At 35.0% G+C, this 22,526-nt stretch overlaps 1 protein-coding gene across 2 annotated transcripts in view; it reads right to left on the bottom strand.

The window, feature by feature from the left end:
- Nucleotides 1-22,526, bottom strand: part of LOC136036148 (neurexin-4-like) — a 91,991-nt gene that overhangs the window by 12,765 nt on the left and 56,700 nt on the right. For both annotated transcript variants that reach the window (XM_065718187.1, XM_065718188.1), the window contains 8 exons: nucleotides 22,109-22,255; nucleotides 18,298-18,586; nucleotides 15,831-16,033; nucleotides 15,052-15,183; nucleotides 12,248-12,427; nucleotides 10,508-10,641; nucleotides 8,071-8,281; nucleotides 5,953-6,090 (listed from right to left, as the gene is read on the bottom strand). In XM_065718187.1, the coding sequence (XP_065574259.1) occupies nucleotides 5,953-6,090; nucleotides 8,071-8,281; nucleotides 10,508-10,641; nucleotides 12,248-12,427; nucleotides 15,052-15,183; nucleotides 15,831-16,033; nucleotides 18,298-18,586; nucleotides 22,109-22,255 (1,434 nt within the window). The remainder of the gene's footprint in view (nucleotides 1-5,952; nucleotides 6,091-8,070; nucleotides 8,282-10,507; nucleotides 10,642-12,247; nucleotides 12,428-15,051; nucleotides 15,184-15,830; nucleotides 16,034-18,297; nucleotides 18,587-22,108; nucleotides 22,256-22,526) is intronic.

Genomic DNA, 22,526 nt, shown 5'->3' with positions numbered 1-22,526 from the left:
TTGATCCTGCTAGTCTTCGGTTTACAATAACATAATCGATAAGGTTTGCTGTCTTACCATCACGTGAATGTGAATACCATGTAAACTTATGAGCCATTTTACGACCAAACACCATTTTGGTTATAACTAGGTTGTTATGCCTACAAAATTGCAAAAGTCTGTAGCCATCACTGTTTTCTAATTTAAAAATTCAGATGGATAATTAACCGCTTCATTTGGTTCCAAAATACAAATTAACTGCGTAAAACTTGCGAATATACAACATTCTTCGCTGTCCAATTGTCGCTGCATATAAATAGATTGTCAGGTTTACCGACCCTCGAACATGCAACGTACAATTGTCCATGGGAAAAACAATCAGTATTAAGATCTATACCACATTTTTCTAATGATTGACCTTGAGCTTTGTTAATGGTGATTGCAAATGCTAATCGAATTGGGAATTGCAATCTTTTAAATTGAAAAGGCAGATCCGTTGGAATCATGGGAATGCGAGGAATAAGAACAGCCTCACCCTCAAAAGGCCCTGTCAAGATTGTGGCCTCTATTAGGTTATCCATTGTTTTTTTTTACGGCAAGTCGAGTGCCATTGCAAAGCTTTGGTGGGTTTATATTTCTTAAAAGTATTATTGGTACGCCTATTTTTAGTTGTAGCACGTGTGGTGGAAACCCTGAAAGATCTATGGAATTTAAAAATTCAGATGGATAATTAACCGCTTCATTTGGTTCCAAAACTGTGTCGACTGACTTGTAAAGGACTGCCTGGTCTCGAATCTTGGTCAAAACAATATTGTTGATTTCGTGGACGTCTATATTTTTGGGTGCGAGAATCGCTCTTTCACTTAGCCATTTATTATTTTTATAATTTTTTAGAATATTCGGAAATACTTTTTCAATCAATTCATTTTTGGACGTCACTAAATTACAGAAATCAGCAGGTAGTTGTATACGTCCTGAAATTGAGTCTACTGGGAGCTTTCCGTTTCCCATTGCCAGCAATTGATCTGAAAATGTTTGACCAGAGTCATCGTTTTGCAATCGGACACGCATATTTGTAGTTAATTTTAATGTTTTTACGTGTGCCCATAAATTAGAATTTTTCAGGCAAGCATTCATTTCGTCTGCAGGAGTTGATCTAGGTATTATAGGTAATGTTTGCCTGAAATCTCCCGCAAGCAATATTAATGTGCTGCCAAAGGGTTTCGACTTCCCTCGCAAATCTTTCAAGCATTGATCCAGAGCCTCGAGCGATTTTTTGTGTGCCATTGTGCACTCATCCCAAATAATAAGTTTGCATTGCTGCAATACTTTACCCATCCCAGATGATTTGGAAATATTGCACGTGGGAGTTTCTGTAGAATGCAAGTTCAGAGGCAATTTCAAAGCGGAATGAGCAGTTCTTCCACCAGGCAGCAATGTTACGGCTATTCTGGAAGACGCAATTGCCAACGCTATATCATTTTTTGATCGAATTGATGCCAGAATCAGTTTTATCACAAACGTTTTACCAGTACCTCCTGGCGCATCCAAAAAGAAAATTTCTCCAACTTTGTTATCGACACAATGCATTATCGTATCATAAATGTCTTTTTGTTCCGACGTTAACTTGGAAATGTTATTTTGTACATACGACAATAGATCACTCGTACTGTAACTTTGTTCACGATCCAATTCTACACATGTCGAAACAGCAGCGATACGGTTAGGTGAAGGCATTCCCAAATCCTGAAGAGGTTTGTTTGCCATTCGTACGGACAAATCTTCTATAACAACTAAAGTGTAGTTATAAATTTCTGATGTAAAATCAAAAGTCATATCTGATGTCTCTAACTGTTTTCGATGGAGTATATCTTCGGACATTTTTGACTTCGGTAAGTGTCATGTATAGTACCATTTACAGTCCTCAAATACTCAAAGGATGTCGGACCGGGTACATTCACCAAAAGCAGGCGTAGAAAGAAGCATTCATGTTGATTGGGGTGAACGGTGTAGAGTCTTCCTATCGTGGTATCTTTGAAGATGGTAGGTTGGCCGTCGACTGACTTACCCTGTTTTCGACGTTCAAATACTTTATTTTTAGTATTCCACGTGTAATACGAAGGCACTTCAGTATACAGCAGTTTTTTTTGCAAAAGAATCATTTTTGCAAAGCGAAAAAAAGCTGTTAATGTTGTATCCGGTGGATTCAGGACTCTTTGTTGCACGTTGGTTTCCGTGAAATAAACACGTTGACCATTCTGTAAATGTACCGCTAAGTGAACAACAGCTGGACTACGTTCATGTATCGGAAATGAAAGAATTCGCCAAACAGCTTCATTACTGCTTATGTATCTTCCAGCCTGATATTGTACGATTTCATCGAAATCTTTGATTTCGGGCTGCAAGCCAAAAACTGCCATGTCACTGCCTTTGTTGACGTATTTACATATGTATTTGATTGCCTTTACGGAGTTACAGTATTCAACGTTTATGTGTGCATTAAATGTTTTTGATAATAATGGGGAATATGGAACAACCCACTGGTTATCTACTTCGATGGTGGTACCGTTACGCTTCTTTATTATTGCTGTTTTACCGCCATCTTCAGTAGATCTTCTTCTATATTGTGGGTAACCATCATTGCCAGTAATTGTGTTTGATACTAAAAGTCGAGGATATTGCTTTGTGCACCTTCCTTTGGCCATGCATGGTGAATTTTCGTTCAGTGCACCGCAAGGTCCATGTATCATATTTTTTACAATAATATCATGTAACCCCTTATCGACATTTTTATCAGGTATTTCAGCGGAAATCACATCATCAATTTCGTTCGAAGTAATTTTTTTATGTAGCCAGATTAGTATATGTGCGTGTGGCAAACCTCGTTTTTGCCATTCCACTGAGTACATCCAGCATCGCACTGACCCAAACACTTCAAGTTTTACAATGTAGTTTATCAGTGATTTCAACTTTTGCCGGAAGACACGGGCCGTAATGTCATGCCTATGAACCGCCGATTGTCCTTGAAGTAAAAGCTGCAGTATCTCGTCCCAAGATTGATTACATGTAAATGTAATAAATAAATCTGGACGACCATAGAGACGAACATACGCAATAGCATCTTGAGCATATTCATGCATATGACGGGGACTGCCAGCATATGACGAAGGTAAAATTGTTAATCTTCCAACGTTTGTGGTATTACCGTCATTTATAACTGCATCTCGCAAATGAATGTATTGTTCAAAGCGGAGCTTGGTCTGATTCAGGCGGATATATAGCAAACGTTCTGATTCAATTTTAGCATACATATCAACGACGAATTGGTGAAACAATTCACGGCATTTTAAAATATAATTTTCTTCATCCTGCCGAATCATTAGTCTATAGGAATAATAATGCATTGCACTGCATTTCTTATTCATTTCTTTGTTAGTGGCTGGATTCATCAATTTAATATTAAAGTGATAGCCGTCGGCTCCATCCCAAAAAATGATAGGATATTGTAGGGCATCGTAGCATCGATGAGTTTCAGCAATTCTTAACAACTGAGCGTTTCGCTTATGAAGAATAATATCTCGAGGTAAAAACTGATCACCGACCATAACGATTGCCACTTCGTCGATAGTTGGAGCATTGTATCTACGCACATGTTGGCCAGGAGGCATTTTGTCAGCGGAAATAACAATTTTATGCGTATCAGTAGGCATCAAATCGATGGCTGTTTTGAACAGACGCACTAAATTATTATTTTCGTGGAAAAGATGTTGCAATTGGGAAACGATTGTCCTTTCAACGTTGGGAGAAATTTCGCAACGTGCATTCAATTCAGAATTTCTATCACTGATGAAGTACAATTGTAAAAATTTATGATTCTCGCCTGAGAATGGTAGAAGGGACCCTGCTCTATGATAAATTTGCCCTTTTACTTTGAAAGTAGACATAAATTGATCTGGATTTTCGATTTGGGCTCCAAACAACGTCATTTGGAAACATGAGTTGTATTTTCTGATTTTTGACAAAAAAACGCTTAGATTCTGACGTAGTTCCAGTAAGGAAAGTCTTCAATGGCTCTGGTGGTGCAGTCAATAGAGGAAGTTTAACTTTTCCTGAGGCGCAACACATTCCCATTGTTTCACCATTGAATTTCAAGGCCTTGCAATAGGGACAAATTTTAGACATTGTCCCGATTTGAACACATCTACTCAAGCTATAATCATCGACTGGGTTGTACCTGAATGCCAGGCGATAACTTTCAGGTTGCTCTGATTCCTCGGCACGCTTTCTTTTCTTACTTTCTCTATCAGCAGCAAGCCTGATTTCTTGCTGTTCTTGTGATTCCTCGGCACGCTTTCTTTTCTTACTTTCTCTATCAGCAGCAAGCCTGATTTCTTGCTGTTCTTGTAATTCCTCGGCACGCCTTCTTTTTTCACTTTCTCTTTTAGCAGCAAGTCTGCTTCCGCGTTGCTCTGGTAGTTCCTCGGCACGCTTTCTGTTCTTTCTTTCTCTATCAGCCTCAAGCCTTTTCCTTGCTGTTCTTTTGATTCCTCGGCACGCTTTCTGTTCTTTCTTTCTCTATCAGCCTCAAGCCTGTTTCCTTGCTGTTCTTTTGATTCCTCGGCACGCCTTCTTTTTTCACTTTCTCTTTTAGCAGCAAGTCTGCTTTCGCGTTGCTCTGGTAGTTCCTCGGCACGCTTTCTTTTCTGACTTTCTCTATCAGCAGCAAGTTTTTTGGCATAGACTCTTTGAGCATCTTCATCGGCTTTTGCCATGGTAAGTTCATCAGTCATTGTAAACTTAAACATTAATAGATTTCTACGTGAACATATGTCTTAAATATCTTGAATGACGTCACCGTCATAGCAAAAATGACGACAACTAATTTCATGACATCAGTCGACACAGAAACATGACGTCACCTGATCCACAGACAGACAGACAGACAACTTATTTTTATATATATAGATATATACAATGAATAAACAGACTAACAATATAATAATGAAGATAATAATAATAATAGTGGCAATATAGAAGAACCCTATCTTTTTGTATCCTTTAAAAGCGAAAATTTCTGACAAAATTTATAAAAAAAAAACCGGGTACTTTAGCCACTTATCTAATTTTTGAAAAATACCAGGACATTGATTTTTGATTCCACAACAAGTTTTTTATCCAATCCAATAAAGCCATATGTTCAGATTAAACTAGAATAGGGCCAACACAAAATAATGAGGAGAAAAAAACTAAATTAAATGCAAATACCGTTCCTCTTCATGGAATTATAAATAATCTTCGCCTAGCTTCTTTCAGAGAAACATTTAAATTATCGTCTTAATTTTGAACAACCATGGAATTGGACCAGGCACATACTTAGGATTTTGTTTTTCCAGAGGACGAGGGAGGGCAATCATAAAAATAAATCTTATTCGATGATTGTAATAAGAAAAGCCTAGACATTCAAGAAAATAAAAGAGATTCCCAGTTGGGAGGCAGCCCTTCTCCCCCCTGCGCAAGTCGATGGGTTGGACCTACCCCCTTGTAATCCAAGAATTTTACTCTTCCTTCTTAATTTACCATATTGTTCTTATAATTTGTTTGTTTTTTTTTAAATTATTTCTCTTCCCTCCCCCTCCACTAACTCATGAAAAAGATGTTATGCGCATCTATTTCTATCCCAAGTATACACTCCTGACCGTCTATAAGCTCCCGACAGTGATTTATGGAGAGGGGACTGTTGGAGGGGCCATGGGCTTACTTTGTGCCTCCATTGTACATATTCAAAATAATTTATATTCCATTTTTTAAAACAAAAAAAGTCCCAATCTCGCAGGAGAAGAGACTCTTCTTCTTCCAATGTCCATATTCCATCTTTTGAATGTTCAGAGCAGCAATCATGAGACTTGAAGTTCAAAATAATTATTTAATGAAAAATATTTAAAAACGAACAAGGGACAACAGTCTTTTACTTACCTCCAAGTATAGCAGCTTGTGCAGGAGGATAGAAGCTTCTGACACGGTCCTCGTCAACTACAGGGGGAGGACGAGATTCTCTTTCCTCGGGTGGGTGGGTAACCGGCTCTATACCACAAAAATCTTCGGATATTCCGTCTGAAATGGATTCAATTATCATATCTAAATCTACTATATTCTTTCCTGGATTAACAATAAAATCTAGAAAAATGATAAAAAACCTGAAAAAAACACTCATAAATAGAGTTTCGACTCAGGAACGAGACATCTGATTGTGCTATGCTGAATTCAAAAATGTATTCGGAGTTTTCTTGTCGTAGAAAGTTCTTTCCCACAAAGATTTTCCAAAGCTATTTTGTTTTCGTGTTTATATAGATTTCGACAATTTTAGACAGTTAGAATTTTAGACAGTCTCAAATATAAGCTGTATGTGTTTAGGACATTCTATAATACTGTCTTCAACGGTAGATAAGGTAGTCGGAGCTAGACTAGGACATACAATTTAAAAAAGGCTCAAAAAGAAAATCTTGGACACAAAACTTGCATCTGTCCTTTGGAGTTCCGCCAAAAGATTTCCGTGATTCACAATACGTTATATAGTTCTTGAGTTAAAACAATAAGTCATCGATGCAAAAGATTACAGAGATCAATTTCTTCTAAGTTACAAGATTATTTCCTCTTCAGTACTTATTTGTACTTAGAGTTTAATTCTTTATTTTTTTAATATTGTTTTAAGTAAACTTTATCTTAATGTTTAGTGACCTCTCTGGCGATATTTTCTTAGTGTAAGAGGCGAATTATGTATATCTAGTTATTCTAAGCATTAGGTTATTCTAAACATATAAGATAAGTTCCAGGGCTGCCAATTTTGAGATCTGGATTTTGCGATGCAATTACACGTGCTTGCACTACTTAGCAAGCTTTGTGGTTGGCAAAACTCAAGAAAACTGTTTCTTTTGCATCTGCAACCGCAACATGAAAATCGTTCTAGTTCTATGTGAGAGGTCTGTTATTCTTCCTTTCACACAACCCTTACAACAGACCATTTTCATAGTAAAATGAAATCCCTTGCTTTTTCAACGTATTATCTATCTCGAACAAATTTAAGGCAGTGAAAAATACCCCCTGAGAATTACTGATTAGATTGACAGAGGGTTTGGAGTCAAATTTTCAGAGCTTGTTAAGAGGGGTGTTGACAAGTGAACGGAGGGCAGCCAGCCTTCGTTCACCCTTTTTAGATGTCTGATACGCCCTAACATTGATCAAAATTTTGAAAAAAAAACATTTGTTCAAAATGGTCAAAAGGTTTAATAACCATTCCACCAATAACGTAATACATCCACAGTCCCAGGACAAAAGTAGTAAATGCAATTTGCCCATTGTTTACTAAAAGGATTTGTCATTGAATCTTCAAACACTCCCCCCCCAACTAATTTTTCTGAAATATTATTTGAAATATTGGGTTGGTTTACAAAACAAAACCTTATAAACATAACAAATTTGTTTATACGCACTTTTGTTATGTTTTTACAAGCATGGCACTTTTTTTGGAGAGGGGCAGGGTTCAAACAGACTATCCCTCTCCCCGGGATACGGCCTTGCATCTACTAATAAAAAGAGATTTTGGTCCTTTTCCCCAAAGAAACAATGACGAGTTTTTAGTGTTTCATAGTGCATCTACACGAGTACAGACTAGCAAAAGCTGCTTTAGACAAACTGTTTAATTTTGGCAAGAAACTACCGTAGCCATTTGAAGCAACTGAGCAAGCGAAACAAAAACAACTAGATACTAGCGGTTTTTTCCTATATTTTTCAAGGCACTATACCGAGTGATACTGGTTTTATTTGCAGTTTTAAAACAAGACTAGATAATCAAAAGATTCAGCAGCGTAATTTCGATCAAACCAAATGTGTTAAAATTTACTTTTACGGTCGGATTAAACAGGGGTCTGAAGAAAAGTTAATTTCAAGTTATAGGTTCATATCAAGTATGCATACAGACATATATACGCACGCACTTCACTCGTTTTACGAGGTTCGTTCACTTGCCAAATACACCACTTAAATTATGTTCCATTGATCTTCATGACAAAATTAAATAAATCCTAAACAGATTACCTGGCTTTGAGGATATAGTTGAAGGACGATCTTGTTGGAAAAGCCATTTTAGAGGGTAAATATCATCAAATTCAACACGAGAAATGCACCCAACAAAACCCTCAGACATACTTTCATTCTTGCCTAAGTAAAGATACTGAATATTATTGAATTGAGCATCAGCTGATGGGTTGATTGGGAATGTGAAAGCTCTTGGCTCATAGTCATCAACCTGAAAAGACAGTTTTGGAATCAAACAGATACAGTACCAACTTTATTTCCCCTTATATTCCCTAGTATCTCCTAGTAAAATAAACCCTAATAAATTTTATTTTCCACTATATGCAAAAATACAAATTCGTCAGGATCAAAGATTATTTAGGAAGACTTTCATAGAATAACTCGAAAAATGTGACTAAAAATCATCTTTTTTCACGGTTTTGACTGTCTCAATGGAAACTCTTTTGGACCTATCGTTCTAAAGTCGGACCTATTTTTCCCTTTGGACACATCCATTCCTAACTTGGCTGTGAAAATCAGAAGATATTTTTCAGGTTTCCCTTAATTAAAAGCATTAAGTTAAAGATTTCAAAGAATTTCAATATTCTCAATGTGTTTCAGCGTTCTAAGGCCACTTACCCTTTTAACCCAGATTACTTGTACTCGGCAAAGCAAATTTGGTTGCTTCGATTTGTGACACCCGAAAAATGGCCAGGAACATAGTTTTCTCATGATTGGCTTAAACTTACAGGGCGGATCATAAAAAAACAATTTTGCCTATGACTAGATAGGAGCATAAGATATATTATTCAGATATATATGTATATATATATAATTACAGGATATGTAGAGTAGGCCAAGTCACAAAATGTCACAAAACAAAAATAGGTTGTATCGATTCGTAGCCCACTTGTTTCAAACCAGCTTTCGAAGACAAGGAAAGTAGACTGGACAAAGTGGATCTTAGTGGAACATTTGACCTTATTAATGCCAAGGGGATCTTAATAAGGAAAACTGATTTAAAAGAAAATTTCATTACATCGATTCATGAGGCAGAAAATGCGAAACTGTTTTCACCGATGGGCTTCAAACGTATAGGACATATAAGCCGGACAAGGAAACCTCAATGAACACAAAATATTTTTGGAACAGAATCGATTGTGTTGAGTCGTGAAATCCTAATTTCTTTTTTTAAGAGAACACAACAATACATTTTTAACGATCTAGAGATAAATTTACGAAAAGACACAAACAATTACAGAAAAATAGAGCACGAAGATTCTCTAATTAACGATTGATTAATATAAGTCTATCAACAGTATCTACCGGACAGAGGTCAGGATGGCTGCAGCCCAACAGAAGACTAAACATTAATAATATTTTCAATCTGTATGATTTAAAACCTTCTCCACATTTCCCCCGAATTTTAAGCAAAAACAATTTAAAAAACTATGCCCGACTTACAAGTTTGACTCTGAGTATTCAAATTTAGACCAAATTTAAATTAAAATTCAAAACTTTAGTTCTTAAGGACGTTCGACACCAAAAATGTCATTTTGCAAGTCTCAGCGTCGGCCACCAGTCTCAAAGACAAAGGGCCCGTTAGATAATTTTCTCAGCACCCACAGGGAGCTTCCGAAGCAATTTTGATATTAATTGAAAAGGGGTCTTAGAAGCACCTATAGTTCGAAAATATAACGAGAGGCTAGTTTAAAACAAGGGAAACCTATACTCTCTTACTAATTGTTAAGCAAAACGCTGCCAAATCAATGTGCACATAGCATAAATAAATGTATATCCTGTGTCCACAAAGATTTCAATCAAGGCAGTTAGTACAACACGAAACTTCCGAAGCTGTCGAATTATTCAACGAGACTTTTTTTAAGTTGATTTTTTATATTTTCCAAGCTGGTATACCACAATATTATTAGAGACTTCTAGGATTAAGACATGATAAAATACTTTTGCTCTTTTTAATTAAGCCTCACATGCATGCAAGACTCTTGAACTGACGAGCCAAACTAAAGCAGCTATAGAATCTGGTTGTGACCACTAGCCTAAGGGTGGCACAGATACGTCAAGGTTTACGTTCCATTTGCTGATATTACATTCTATTCACGCAAAGTCTAACACCATGATAACCACAACAAAAATAAAAAAAATCAACCTGATTATATCTAAAGACAAATTACACACAGCCAAAACCAAATAGCAGCAATACAAAAAAAAGGAAAGGAATACAAAGCAAATGTGATAGAAAATAGTTTTTTCACACGTATTCCTATACATCCGAGAAGTATATCGAGGTTAAAAAAAAAATAAGCTATTCATTGGAGTAATTTTGTCGCATGTTGCACAAACATTATTTTTTGGAAATAAAACGCGATTTAGACACCACCGCTGAAGAAAGAGCTTTGAGGGTAAAGATACTCCTATAATGGAAGACAAATAGGCTTACAGTCATGAGAATTTTTGTTCCTCCTTCCACACGGCGAATTTTAACATCATGAAACTGTCCAGTTGCGAAGTTTCGATCTTCAAAAATCAGCTCTCTTCGCTCAAAACCGAAGTCAAACACAAAACTTAAGTGACCTATAGAAGAAAAGAAAGGATACTAGGACTTCACTTTTTATCGCAAGGTTAAAATTACGTAACTGAATTTCTGTAAAACAACAAAATACACATAGATAACCGTAACCGGTTATCTAACAAAATAACCGTAACCATAAACCTGTAGGCATCTTACAGGTTTCTGGTAACACAACTAGGATAAAGCTTTTTATTACAGCGTCGCATAGTTCAGACTGGGGGAACAAAAAACCTTTATAGTTTCGTATGGCACCGAATTCCACATAAGTTGAAATCCAGGGAACATACGCGGCCCATATTTTTTTTGTGCTGTAATGTTCGCATAAAGAAACAACAAATCACACACATCCCGAAAACCGATGATCCTATTGATCGGGATCGTACATTGCTACTTTTTAAGTTTTAAATATTGACTAGATAAGAAGAGGGGTTACATTCCAACCATCTTCAAAACTCCAGATATTCACTTTAGAGGTCTGAAGATCAAAATCGAGTACTCCAAGAATTGAAACTCCAGGACTAAGAGTATAACACCCAGTGCCGTGAAGGTAAACTCACTCCCTGACTGAATATGAACAGTGGCGCATAAAGAAGGGTAAACATATTTTTGGTACTTTGCTTAGCAATTATGGTACTTGCTTATTCTGGCATAATACATAGAATGAAAATCAAATAAATATACAAGATTTTGGATTGTCACACATTCAACAAGGTTTTTATCATACATCTGATGGTCCAAAGATTTGCATCAATTAAAAACAAAATATTTGTTTTTGCCCATTTGTCAACTTTAAAAGCGCAAAAATGAAAAGAAACTGGGAATTTAAGCTTTGATTTCTTTCTAAAATACACTGAAAGCATGATAGAGAGAAATATTCAATTCTAGTGTTTTCAAACAAAAAACTGATAAAACTTTTCTGATAAAAAATAACAATTTTCTTTTAGCAAAAATTGAAAATATCAGGGCTAATACTGCTATGAACACCTGTCAATATTTGTCTGATAATTCACAAAAAATTTCAATCTTTACTTTCGCACAAAGTAAGCTATTCAGCTGGTTACCTGAAACTAGTTATTTCACTTACTCAAGACCCCAGGGAGCCGAGTCATCAGTTATATTGTCGTGTTTAGTTTTAATTTGGTTTTTTCTTTCGTACTATCTTTCACATTCATATGCCAAGGGCTCAATCGATAGTATTCTAAGGTAGAAACACTAAACTTATTTAGATATAAACCAAATTACAAGCCAAAGAAGACGTATCTTAAGTGAGCGTGGCGGGTAGTTTATTAAAATATTCACAACCAAAAGTTACAAAGCTTTTGCTCCATAGCATTTTGGCCTTATTTGGCCTTATCCGGATCAAAACTGTTGTCTTACGGGTCCAATGACGGAGATAGCCACATTGCTGGGTCAATATCACTCTGGTTACTAGTAAAGAACTTATATTCATGTTTTCATGTTTGATTTTAAATGTAACTCTTCCAATAGTATTCTACAACCCCTAGCATGATACGAACATTAACCATATTTTACTTTCAATTTTAAACATTAGAATCTAAAGAAGTATCTCCTTCAAAATGATTAGCTAGAGATGGAAAAGATACTTACCACTGTTGGAAATCCTTAGGGTCAAGTATTCCTTACTGATATCTGAATACAGTCCAAGCAAAAATCCTTTTGGATCAGTAGTTGTAAAGCCAACACGAATAAATTCAGACATCGTTGATTTGTAGGTACCAGGGAAGGTATATTTAATCATATAATTGCTCTGCAAATTGACACCAATTTCTAAAAAAAACCATCATTTCAGCGCAAAATTACAGAGCATTTTAAGTCTTATAAGAAGAGATAAAACGACTAAATAATTAATTTACAAAGTCCCCTAAGAGCCCTCTTAACACAAACGTACAATTACATCCCTTGTAATTGCGAAATGTGATTATAAAATAACATATCTGGTGCATTCAGTCTCGTTCATGAGCCAACCAACAGTTCGAAATCTACAATTTCGAACATGATACTTCCGTGTTCGTAAGCAAATAAGTCAAGTTATGACTCTAATTTCTATCAGGGTGACTGTTGTCTTTTGGCTTAAAAAGTGATAAGTTCGATAATAGGATATGACAAAATTTTACTGGAACTTCAGAAATAACTGCTATTGAAATCTATTTTTATAAGAATAACTGTTTAACAGTTTTCAAGACAGCTGAAAATGATAGTTTAATTCGATCGGAACTTCAGTTGAATCCACATGTGACTCCCAAAACTGTACACTGATAAATAATGTCAAAGACAAATTTCGTAAAACAGTCTTTGCAAAAAGGGAGCTCAATCAAAACATGAAGACATCATGATTTGTCACTTTATGATTCTGAAAATCAAGCGTCAATCCATGAACTGGAAGAACCAAAGCTGAAATGAGCATATTAACACTTAAAGTGATGAAAATTGTTTTCGGCATCCATTTGCACTTCCAATGGGTTTTAAAAAGTAAAATCAACGAACATTATTTCCTTAAGGATCTTCCTCAACTCCACAAATCCACCCAAGAATCCACCCAAAAAAAAAGAAAAAAAAGAAAAAAAGAAAACTGAATTGTAGAAGAAAAATTCACACGGGGTGTGGGAAGGATACAGGAGGTTTAAATTGACATTCAAAATGAGAATATTTTCAACACCAATCTTAATATTATAGAGTAATGTCTTATACAAAGGCTTGAAAAAGAAAAAGGAAAAATTAAACAGAACACATTTTAAACTGTAACTGCCCAACATAGAAAAGACAGATTATTTTACACCATTAGTTTTTTTTTAAGGAAGATTAATCATTTATTTGACAGTACGCCGCTATCCATACATCAGATATGAATCCTTTACAGACGACAATGCTTTACAAAATAAGCAACAGTAACTGGTCGAAAAAGTAACTCGGCAAAGAAGATGACCCTCAAAAGGGTCAGCTCCTTATGCTACCACTTGATTCCTCTTATCGGAGTTGTTCACTTCAGCCAAAAGTCATATATGTGTCTTATACCCAGGTGATTGAGACCCCGCTCTCGTCCCTCTTTCTGACATTTCTCTCTGACAATTTTTTCCTCTACTTTTAATCTAGCCATACTCTCAATATGGGAAAGATATCAACAAATTAAAAATAAAAGACATAGATTTGAAACTCTATTTGTACAAGTAATCTCGACTCAATACACACTCATCTACTACTATTAACAATAACAACTCACCGCAGCACCAAGCCGCCTGAGGCCAACAGAGCTACACACATTCCTCCTCCATCCTAATCCATTCCTAGACTCCTTCCTTACACCCTCCCATGAAGTTCCCATTTAACTTAAAAATTACCTTACGACATCCTCCAGAACCCAATCGCCAATCGCGGACGACCTGCTTTCCGTTTAACCCTAGATGATTGGCCGAAAAGGACAATATTTGGCAATCTGTCATCCTTCATCCATAGAACATACCCTAGCCATCTCAGCCTTAGCAGAACTAAACCTGTTAATTTTTCAGTGCGCACTCAGAGTAGGTCAACATTTTTTCAAAAATCGATCCAAAAGTACTTTATTGTTTTACTCTTTTCCGCAAAAAAAAGTTAAGAATGTGGTAAAAATTACGATTTTTACACGATATTCAAAGACAATAATCTGAAATACCACAGAAATTGCATTTTCATCTGACAACTAGCCAAATAACCCTGTTAGACAAGACGTATATGAAAGAAAAAAAACCGTAATAAAAAATATAAATATTTAAATATAAGTGAAAATATTCTACTCTCTTCTTCTAAACAAGAATTATATGTCCCCCCCCCCCAAAAAAAAGAAACAACAACAACAACAGAACATCTTAGTGAGAGTGACAATTGCTCCCCTAGCCCCAAGCATGAACAGGGTTTGCTGCCGTGTAATGATAATGATCAGAAACGGACTGGCTCTGATTGTACAGATACTCTACAAATATATTAGCTTCCAGTATCCAACCTCACTTGACTGACTGGTTGTTTGGGCGCTTACCAATCATTTGAAGTCAGATTGTCTATTTTGATAGGGAAAAGATTATATTTCTTGTAAGAGTTTTGATTTACATCATAATTCAAAATTAGTAACTTTAGTTTTCAGAAAGCATCCAGCCACAAACAAACTTTTTTTTTATTTCTATGTGTGGGTTCTTTTCAAATGCACAGTTTAAAAATATATCAGCAAAAATTGGTTTATAAGCGCCCTTGGTGACCGTAGGCTTTTGGCATTCATATTTTAATAGTTCATTCACAGTCCTCTGAAGTCAGCAAAGGTCAGGTAGGATACCTTGTTTAAAATGGCTCCCAATCATTGTAATATACTATTCTAAGTCGTCGTTTTAGAATTAAAGACACTTTATAAAACTGCCAGTAAAACATACCATCAGCACAGATTGGTCCCTTAAAGGAGGTGAAACGGCAATCACATGTATAGCGATCATAGCCTTCGGTGCAAGTTCCATTATTAAGGCATGGGCTGCTGTCACATTTACCAGTACAACCATGACCAATGCCTGCAAAAGAACGTTTCAGTAAGCGAGCAAACCACATCATTGTTCAAGAGAAAAACAGTCATATGTTGAAGGGACTGATTTTAATCTTAGAAAAAAACAACACATATATCGTTTTTCTTAGAAAAAACAGAAGATCAACACACAAATAGTTTTTACATATAAAAAGGCTCCCCATACCATTATTTACTTGAATAATAGAAAGTCTCTGTTTATCTTTGTTTTTGTCTGTATTTAAGTTTATCTTAACAAGTTGGCAACGCTGCTTTTTTCACACTTCTTCTGGTTACAATCAAATCTCCACACTAGAGGAATAGGATGGGACTCTCCAAGATTACTCTAATTCACTTTAGATTTGTATTCGTATTTTTTTTTTTTTTTAGATACATCCTTATTTTTGTTTTTTGGTCCGGCAAAGGAAAATAACTTTCTTCTCTTTTTGAAATATTTGTAATACATAGCCTTCCAACCGCGCGATGATAAATTAATTTTTGAAAGTAAAAACAACGCCCGGTTCCATTAGAAACATGAATTAAACCACAAAATACCTAAATTCTGAGCAACAATTTCTCATAATAGCGAAAAAAGTGTACACAACCTTTTATCTTAGGACACCTGTAGCCTTAAGACTAGTAGTAAATATATCTTACCATAGAGTCCTCTATCTGCTGCACTTTTTAAGTCCATGACGCGTCCATTGAGGGTGAGTCCTCTCATACAACCAACGAATCCGTCTCTATAATCAACCGTGGAGCCAAGGACAAAATGAGAGGTTAAAATAATGGGTCTCGCTGGACCGAGTGGTTCAGTCACTGTCGACTTAAGAGCGTCAACAGTTAATTTTGCCTCTTTCCTGGAAAGACATAGGGTATTTACTAAAGGGTTTCAAAGAAATTATTTATAAAATGTCAGGAATTATTAACTGAATGTGAAAGCATTAGCTAAGCTCGGGTCGAATAGCCATTTGTAGTGGTTGTATAATATTTATTTTAGTATAAACAAACTGACTGATTTATTAACAATATATGGTTTCTTAAATTAAGAAAAACCAAAACAGAGGAACTTTTGGAATAAATTAGGACATAATTCAAAAAAAGAAAAGAGAAAAATAATACACAGCAACACACGAGGTGTGGCTACAAAATAACCGGACTGATTCTTTCAAAAAGAACTACGAATTCGCCAAAAGAGAACAACCACAAGCTCTGTAGCCTGAAGCCTCTTCTTTCGAATGCTGCACCTTCCATGCCTTTAAACAAATTATTCTGGCAGTGGCCTTTGTTTGTACAAGAGCAGATGATTTTGTTTTGCCGGAAAAATTATAAATTAAATTTGCCCGATTTTCGAAGAAGGGGAGAAATATCCCCTAAAACTCATATAATCTTAATGAAAATCACACAGTCAGATTCTCGATTTTTGAGTTGTTCAAGACTATGAAAATATAGAATAGAGAGAAGTTGAAAATCTAAGAGTATTCTTGCCATATAATTGGCTATATACGCATGTGCTATATAAATTCATAAAACGAAACGAACTAGACATGTGTATATTACTGTGTCGTCAAAATAAGCAAAGAATATTGAATCGTCACGAAAAGATAATTAAGTTCACTTTACACACCTACTTTTACAAGGCTTCACGGTCTATAAGTCTGGGGGATAAACACATCAAACACTAAATTATACATTATATTACAATAAAACAAAAAGAGCTTCTATCTTTTGCCACACAGATACTTAAATTAAGATTTACTATTGATATAATACTCATTAGACTTGATAACTAGACTTCAGCTCCATCCGTCCGCAATGACCGTTTTAGGACGATTTTTTTATCACTATTCTATCGACCCATTACTTCAGATTATATTTCCTTATCTTATATAGATCTATATTTTAATATATTATATTATCTTATACTATAAGAACTAAATGGACAAAAAGATTAATTACAATGCCGAGAGCATAGCCAATTAATGACTTAACTTACTTGACATAAGTCCCATCCGTCCTTAAAGGTCCTTTTGAGACCAATTATTATCACTTATCTATTGATGTAACTCCTATATGAGCTTCTATCTTTTGCCACACAGATACTTAAATTAAGATTTATTATTGATATAATACTCATTAGACTTGATGACTAGACTTAAGCTCCATCCGTCCGCAAAGACCGTTTTAGGACCATTTTTATCACTATTCTATTGACCCATTACATTAGATTATATTTCCTTATCTTATATTAGATCTATATTTATATATTATATTATAAGAACTAAATGGACAACAACATTAATTACAGCACCGAGAGCAAAGCCAGTTAAATAGGTTGGAAGATAAGAAAAAAGGCACCAGCAAGGCCGTATCCAGGGGAAGATACCCGGTTTGAACCCGATCCCCCCACCCCCACGATTTTCTTTGTCCAACCCATAAAGAGTAACAAAATACATTGAAATATATTTTGGTGCGTTTTATAGCTTTTTTGTTGTAATTTTATGGATTTTACAGATCCCAAATGAGCTTAATTTTTGCCACACAGAAACTTTATAATTGATATAATTCAGACTTAATATTAGAACTAAATTAAAGATTTAAAACTAAACTTTTATCCTATTGTAAAAAATTTCATTACTAAAATGAAAATTAAAATAAAAATTGGCCGCACAGGTGTACATATCCCCCAAAATTGACTTTTTTAACCCCTTTTTTTACGGGTTTCTTTCTAATTATTTCACTTTCTTAACTCCAACGATAAGATAGATATTAGAGATAAACATTGAATATAGAGTATATTTTTCACTTTATATTCTACCTAAAAATATAAATTTTGAAGACAGGATTAGAACGGGATAAGTGTCCAAATTTAACACTAGTCATTATTGTTTGGCAAATCAGAGCTATGTAACAGACGCAAAAAAAAAAAAAAAAATTGTATATTTCACGTATTAATAATTAAAATATTGGCCGAGTCTAAAGTATATCAAATAGTAAATTAGATATGAGAAGTCTATTAAAAAGGTATAAACAATTAATCATAAAACTTGAGCCAAAAACAAAAATAATTATCATATGAATTATACAAAGGGTATAGTTATAGTAATTGTCAAATCATACATACCTGTTTCTTTCAATCATGATTGAATGCCAATTGTTATCTGACAATTTATTTGAAGTATCCACCGTAACTGCCATAGGCCCACCCCCTACTTGGTACTGAAACTGAATTTTGTCACCATTTATAATCGACAGCTTAATATAATCAGAGGGACCAACGCTGTGCAGAAGTACAGCATTCAGTTGAGTTGTTTTAAACTCAAAATAAATGTCTGCACTGAAGCCCATATCAAAGGTTGGGAAGTCGATAGATGAATCACTAACTCGGAAAGTGACAACTTGATCAAATAGAACTGCAATGAAAAAGATTAAGATAAGATTTATTCATAATTAATTCAACATATAATGAATAAAGGTACTAATTCCCTGAAGACAGGAGGGGGAAAACATACAAGTTATCTAAGCCCTAAATAAAAAAGAAAAGTGAAGATTATAAAGATTATAACATCAATCACCAAGAAAAAAAATAAAATGAAAAGATATAAAGAAAAATGATCAAAAGTGATCTTAAGGCCAAACGAAAATACTGAAAAACGAATGTTGCAGGAGGACAACCGGCTCTCTTTTTCAGCACGAACAGAAATTTTTCAAGAAAAATCCCCCCATTCAAAAAAAGAAAAAAAAATGTGAAAAGACAATATGTTTAAACGAATTACAGATTAAATTGACAAATTTTTCCTATACAATATATATATATATATATATATATATATATATATATATATATATATATATATATATATATATATATATATATATATATATATATATATATATATATATATATATATATATATATATATTATTAAGAACCCCCCCCCCCCCAATCTAAACTAAAAACAAGAAATTTGAGACAAGCAAAACTAAGAAAGAAAGAATATCTGACAGACGGTTGGGAAGGAGGCGTAAGAACTAAGGAATAAAAACTGTAACTTTTTGTACAGGAGGAACAATCCTACAATATTTTCCTAATCAACTCAAAATGTGCATTAAGTACGAAAAGCACAGCTGCAATCATCCAAATTTGATGATTGGATATTTTCATTAATAAATTAATTAATTAAAGAATTAATCTAAAAAATACCCATGCGAGTTATTTCGCAATATTTTTTCCCCCTGGGATACGATAGGAATATGAATAATTCATGGACAAAAGGAATAACTCAGCCAGAGCTACCCCAATTTCTCAACTATTCCCCGTGCTGGATAGATAAGTACATTCACAAATCGTAACTATATGGAATAAGAATCGTGCGATGGTAATTTAACTGAACTGGGGAATAGGGCCCCACGGTTTGTGGCACTATAAGTTTGAAGGTTTATGACCCCTGTGCAAGTTCTTGGTATGCTAATTTTCTGCGATCCTATGATCTTAATGTTTTAATGTAAGACAACAATTCTGCCACCGTTCGATCGCTGAGATTCAACAACATCGATCTATCGAGTTACATTTTTGACCTTTGCCTTGGACAAAGGTCAAATTTGGGTTAAAATACGGTTAAAAATACGTTTTAAGCATATGAAATTAGGCAAATTATCGTATTTTTAAAGCTAGTTTAGATTAATCTCCAAGAAAATCGAAGCAATATCATAGTTTTGGCTCCGTGAATAGATAGATCTGATATTATTGAATTCAATGACAGCAATAAATGCTAAGTAACACCGAAAGCTATTAGTAGGATTCCTATGTAACTCAATCTTCATTTACCTCAAAACCCATTTAACTCATATCCCGTTTAACCCTACCCCAACTCAAATCATTACCTGCAACAAGTGAGCGTGAAAGAGTGAATGGAGGTAGAAGAGGGACATCAATTCACGAAGATTTAGGGGAGGGGGAATGTGTTTTTCAATATATATGATAGAGATATTTTGTCAATAAAAACACCATAAATGTGCATTCTCCAGTGAAAATACAAAAAAAACGAATTTGTCAAAATCTAGGGGGGGGAGGGCACACGCCCTTCCATTGATACCATTGGGGTTGAGTTGAATGGGTTGAGTGAAGCAAAGGTTGGGCGAAACCTACACGTGCTAATAGCTGCCAAAATTCTACTACCGGTACTTTAAGAACAACAAATACAAAATAAAAATATATTTGTGTCCTGACTTCAAAGACATAAAATTTTCTAAGGCTATATGTATGATAACTTATTCACCAAAGACAATTTGCATAACTTTCAAAAGGTGAGAAAATGATCCGACCTTGGTACAATTACACCACAAAGTCAACACGTTTGAGCGCCCCTGACGGAGGTTTCAGCCCTCTATGAGAAAATAGTCAAAATTCCACAACTATTCATAAACAAAATATTCGTAGGAAAATGGTAATAAAATTATGCCTCCTATTTATTGTATTTTTCTTTTGTGGGGAGGGAACTGAAGCTTCAAAGTAAATGTTTACCATTTTCATACTTTCTATAAGAGCTCATTCAGACCGAAGGGGGGGGGGAAGAGGGTAGTGTGTCAAAAACACCCCTTACGATTAAGGCGTCACTAAATATGATTATTAAAAATGTCTAATAGATAAACTAAATATAAAAAAGCGTTTTCAAACTAAAGTAAAAAGCGACGTTAAAGCTCTGACAAACAGAAATTATAATTTATATGAAGCGCCATACCCCCACTCTTTGGTGTAATATGACTTTTTTTATATTAGAGCTACAAGAATGAGTACCAGACCAGTGTGATGAAAAAAGCTTAACTTTTATTTTATCACAATCCTTCAAAAATCGAAGTTATTATTTACATACCTGCTTTAAATAATAATAACTTAGTTAGAATTGTTTCAAAGGCAATAAGCCTATAAAACACATGAAAATTACCAATTAGAATGCTTGTTGCAATCCAAAATATTATCAGAAAAGAAACGGTCCAATTTTAGCGTTTAAAGCAGAGGTATTGAGGCGAAAGACTCTCTAGTATGAATTATAGTACATTTTGGTTGTAACTGTTAATGTCACTCCCTATGGCGAAAGGCCCTCTAATGTAGATTATAGTACATGTTGGTTATAACGGTTAATGCCACTTTTTATATTCAATTACAAATGTTCCCTTTAGTTCAATTCCTACAACAACCACTTTTAAAGGACCAAAAGTCCTATTCTTTTCAGTCGCCAGATTCTTCGGAAATAGGGCTACACGCATCCGTGCGAAGTGGACGATAAAAGGGCAATCCCCTATCCGTTTCAGATTTTCCGACGAATTTTGCATTTGTGGCCTACTAAATATATATCACTTCGTAAAAAATATTATTTGTACTTTATATATCAACTTGCTGCTGACAACGGGCACTTTTCCATAGTTATTTAGGCATTTATGTTTCCCTCTTAATTAACGCACACAAAGCTCCAGCAACAAAATAGACTCAAGATTCTTTCCAGAACGTGTTGAGGTCGTGAGATTAAAGTTGTGAATTTAAGTAGCTAGCTAAACTGCATCTACCTCAAGACTCTATCAAGAGGGAGGGACTATGTTTGACCCCACCCCCAAATTTTGTCCGATTCGTAAAACTCAACAAAAATTCATACACAATTTTCGATCCATTTTTTAACCCCCTCCCCCACCTCGGACAAAAAACCTGGATACGTCCACGATCTACGATGAAACTTACTTAATTAAAACTTCCAAAAATTAAAATGAGCCATTCGGAAACAAACAAAAGTCCCCAAATTCTTTGGTAATGCGTATTTACGACACTAAAAGGTTTCAGTTTAATGGCAACAAGTATGCAAAAATCAGCCTACTCTGGGTTTGAAAACTGCAAATCACGCGCCCATAAGAGTAATCGTAAAAAATGCATCAAATGAACTTACTATCTCCTTCACAAACAAGAGATCCCACAGAAAATTTGGCTTCTTTGCCGTCTAAAGTGTTCCCTGTATCACCAGCCCGAATTTGTCTTATAGGTAAATAATCCTTTTCAAGTATTTGTCCTTCATCAGTCAACCAAGTATCAAAAGCTGCAATGAAATCAAAATGTCCATTCAAAGTTCATACTTCATTACTATCATCAATTCGAAATTCAAACCATGACTAGAAAAATGTCTCTAAGACATTAAATCACAAAAAAAGAGTGCGGTGGAATACGAAAAGCTATACTAAGGGATGACCAAATTTGCTTTATTTAAGAGCCACACATGATCAAATGCAACTATTTGAGAGCCACGAAAAATGGAATACAGTTTTTGGAAATTGGTCTGACCTATTAATATATAGGGATAAATCTAAACG

Source organism: Artemia franciscana, chromosome 15 (assembly GCF_032884065.1).
Source record: "Artemia franciscana chromosome 15, ASM3288406v1, whole genome shotgun sequence".
NCBI classification, from domain to species: domain Eukaryota; kingdom Metazoa; phylum Arthropoda; class Branchiopoda; order Anostraca; family Artemiidae; genus Artemia; species Artemia franciscana.
The sequence above is the reverse complement of the archived record's forward strand: the minus strand, read 5'-3'. Positions and strand labels throughout refer to the sequence as shown.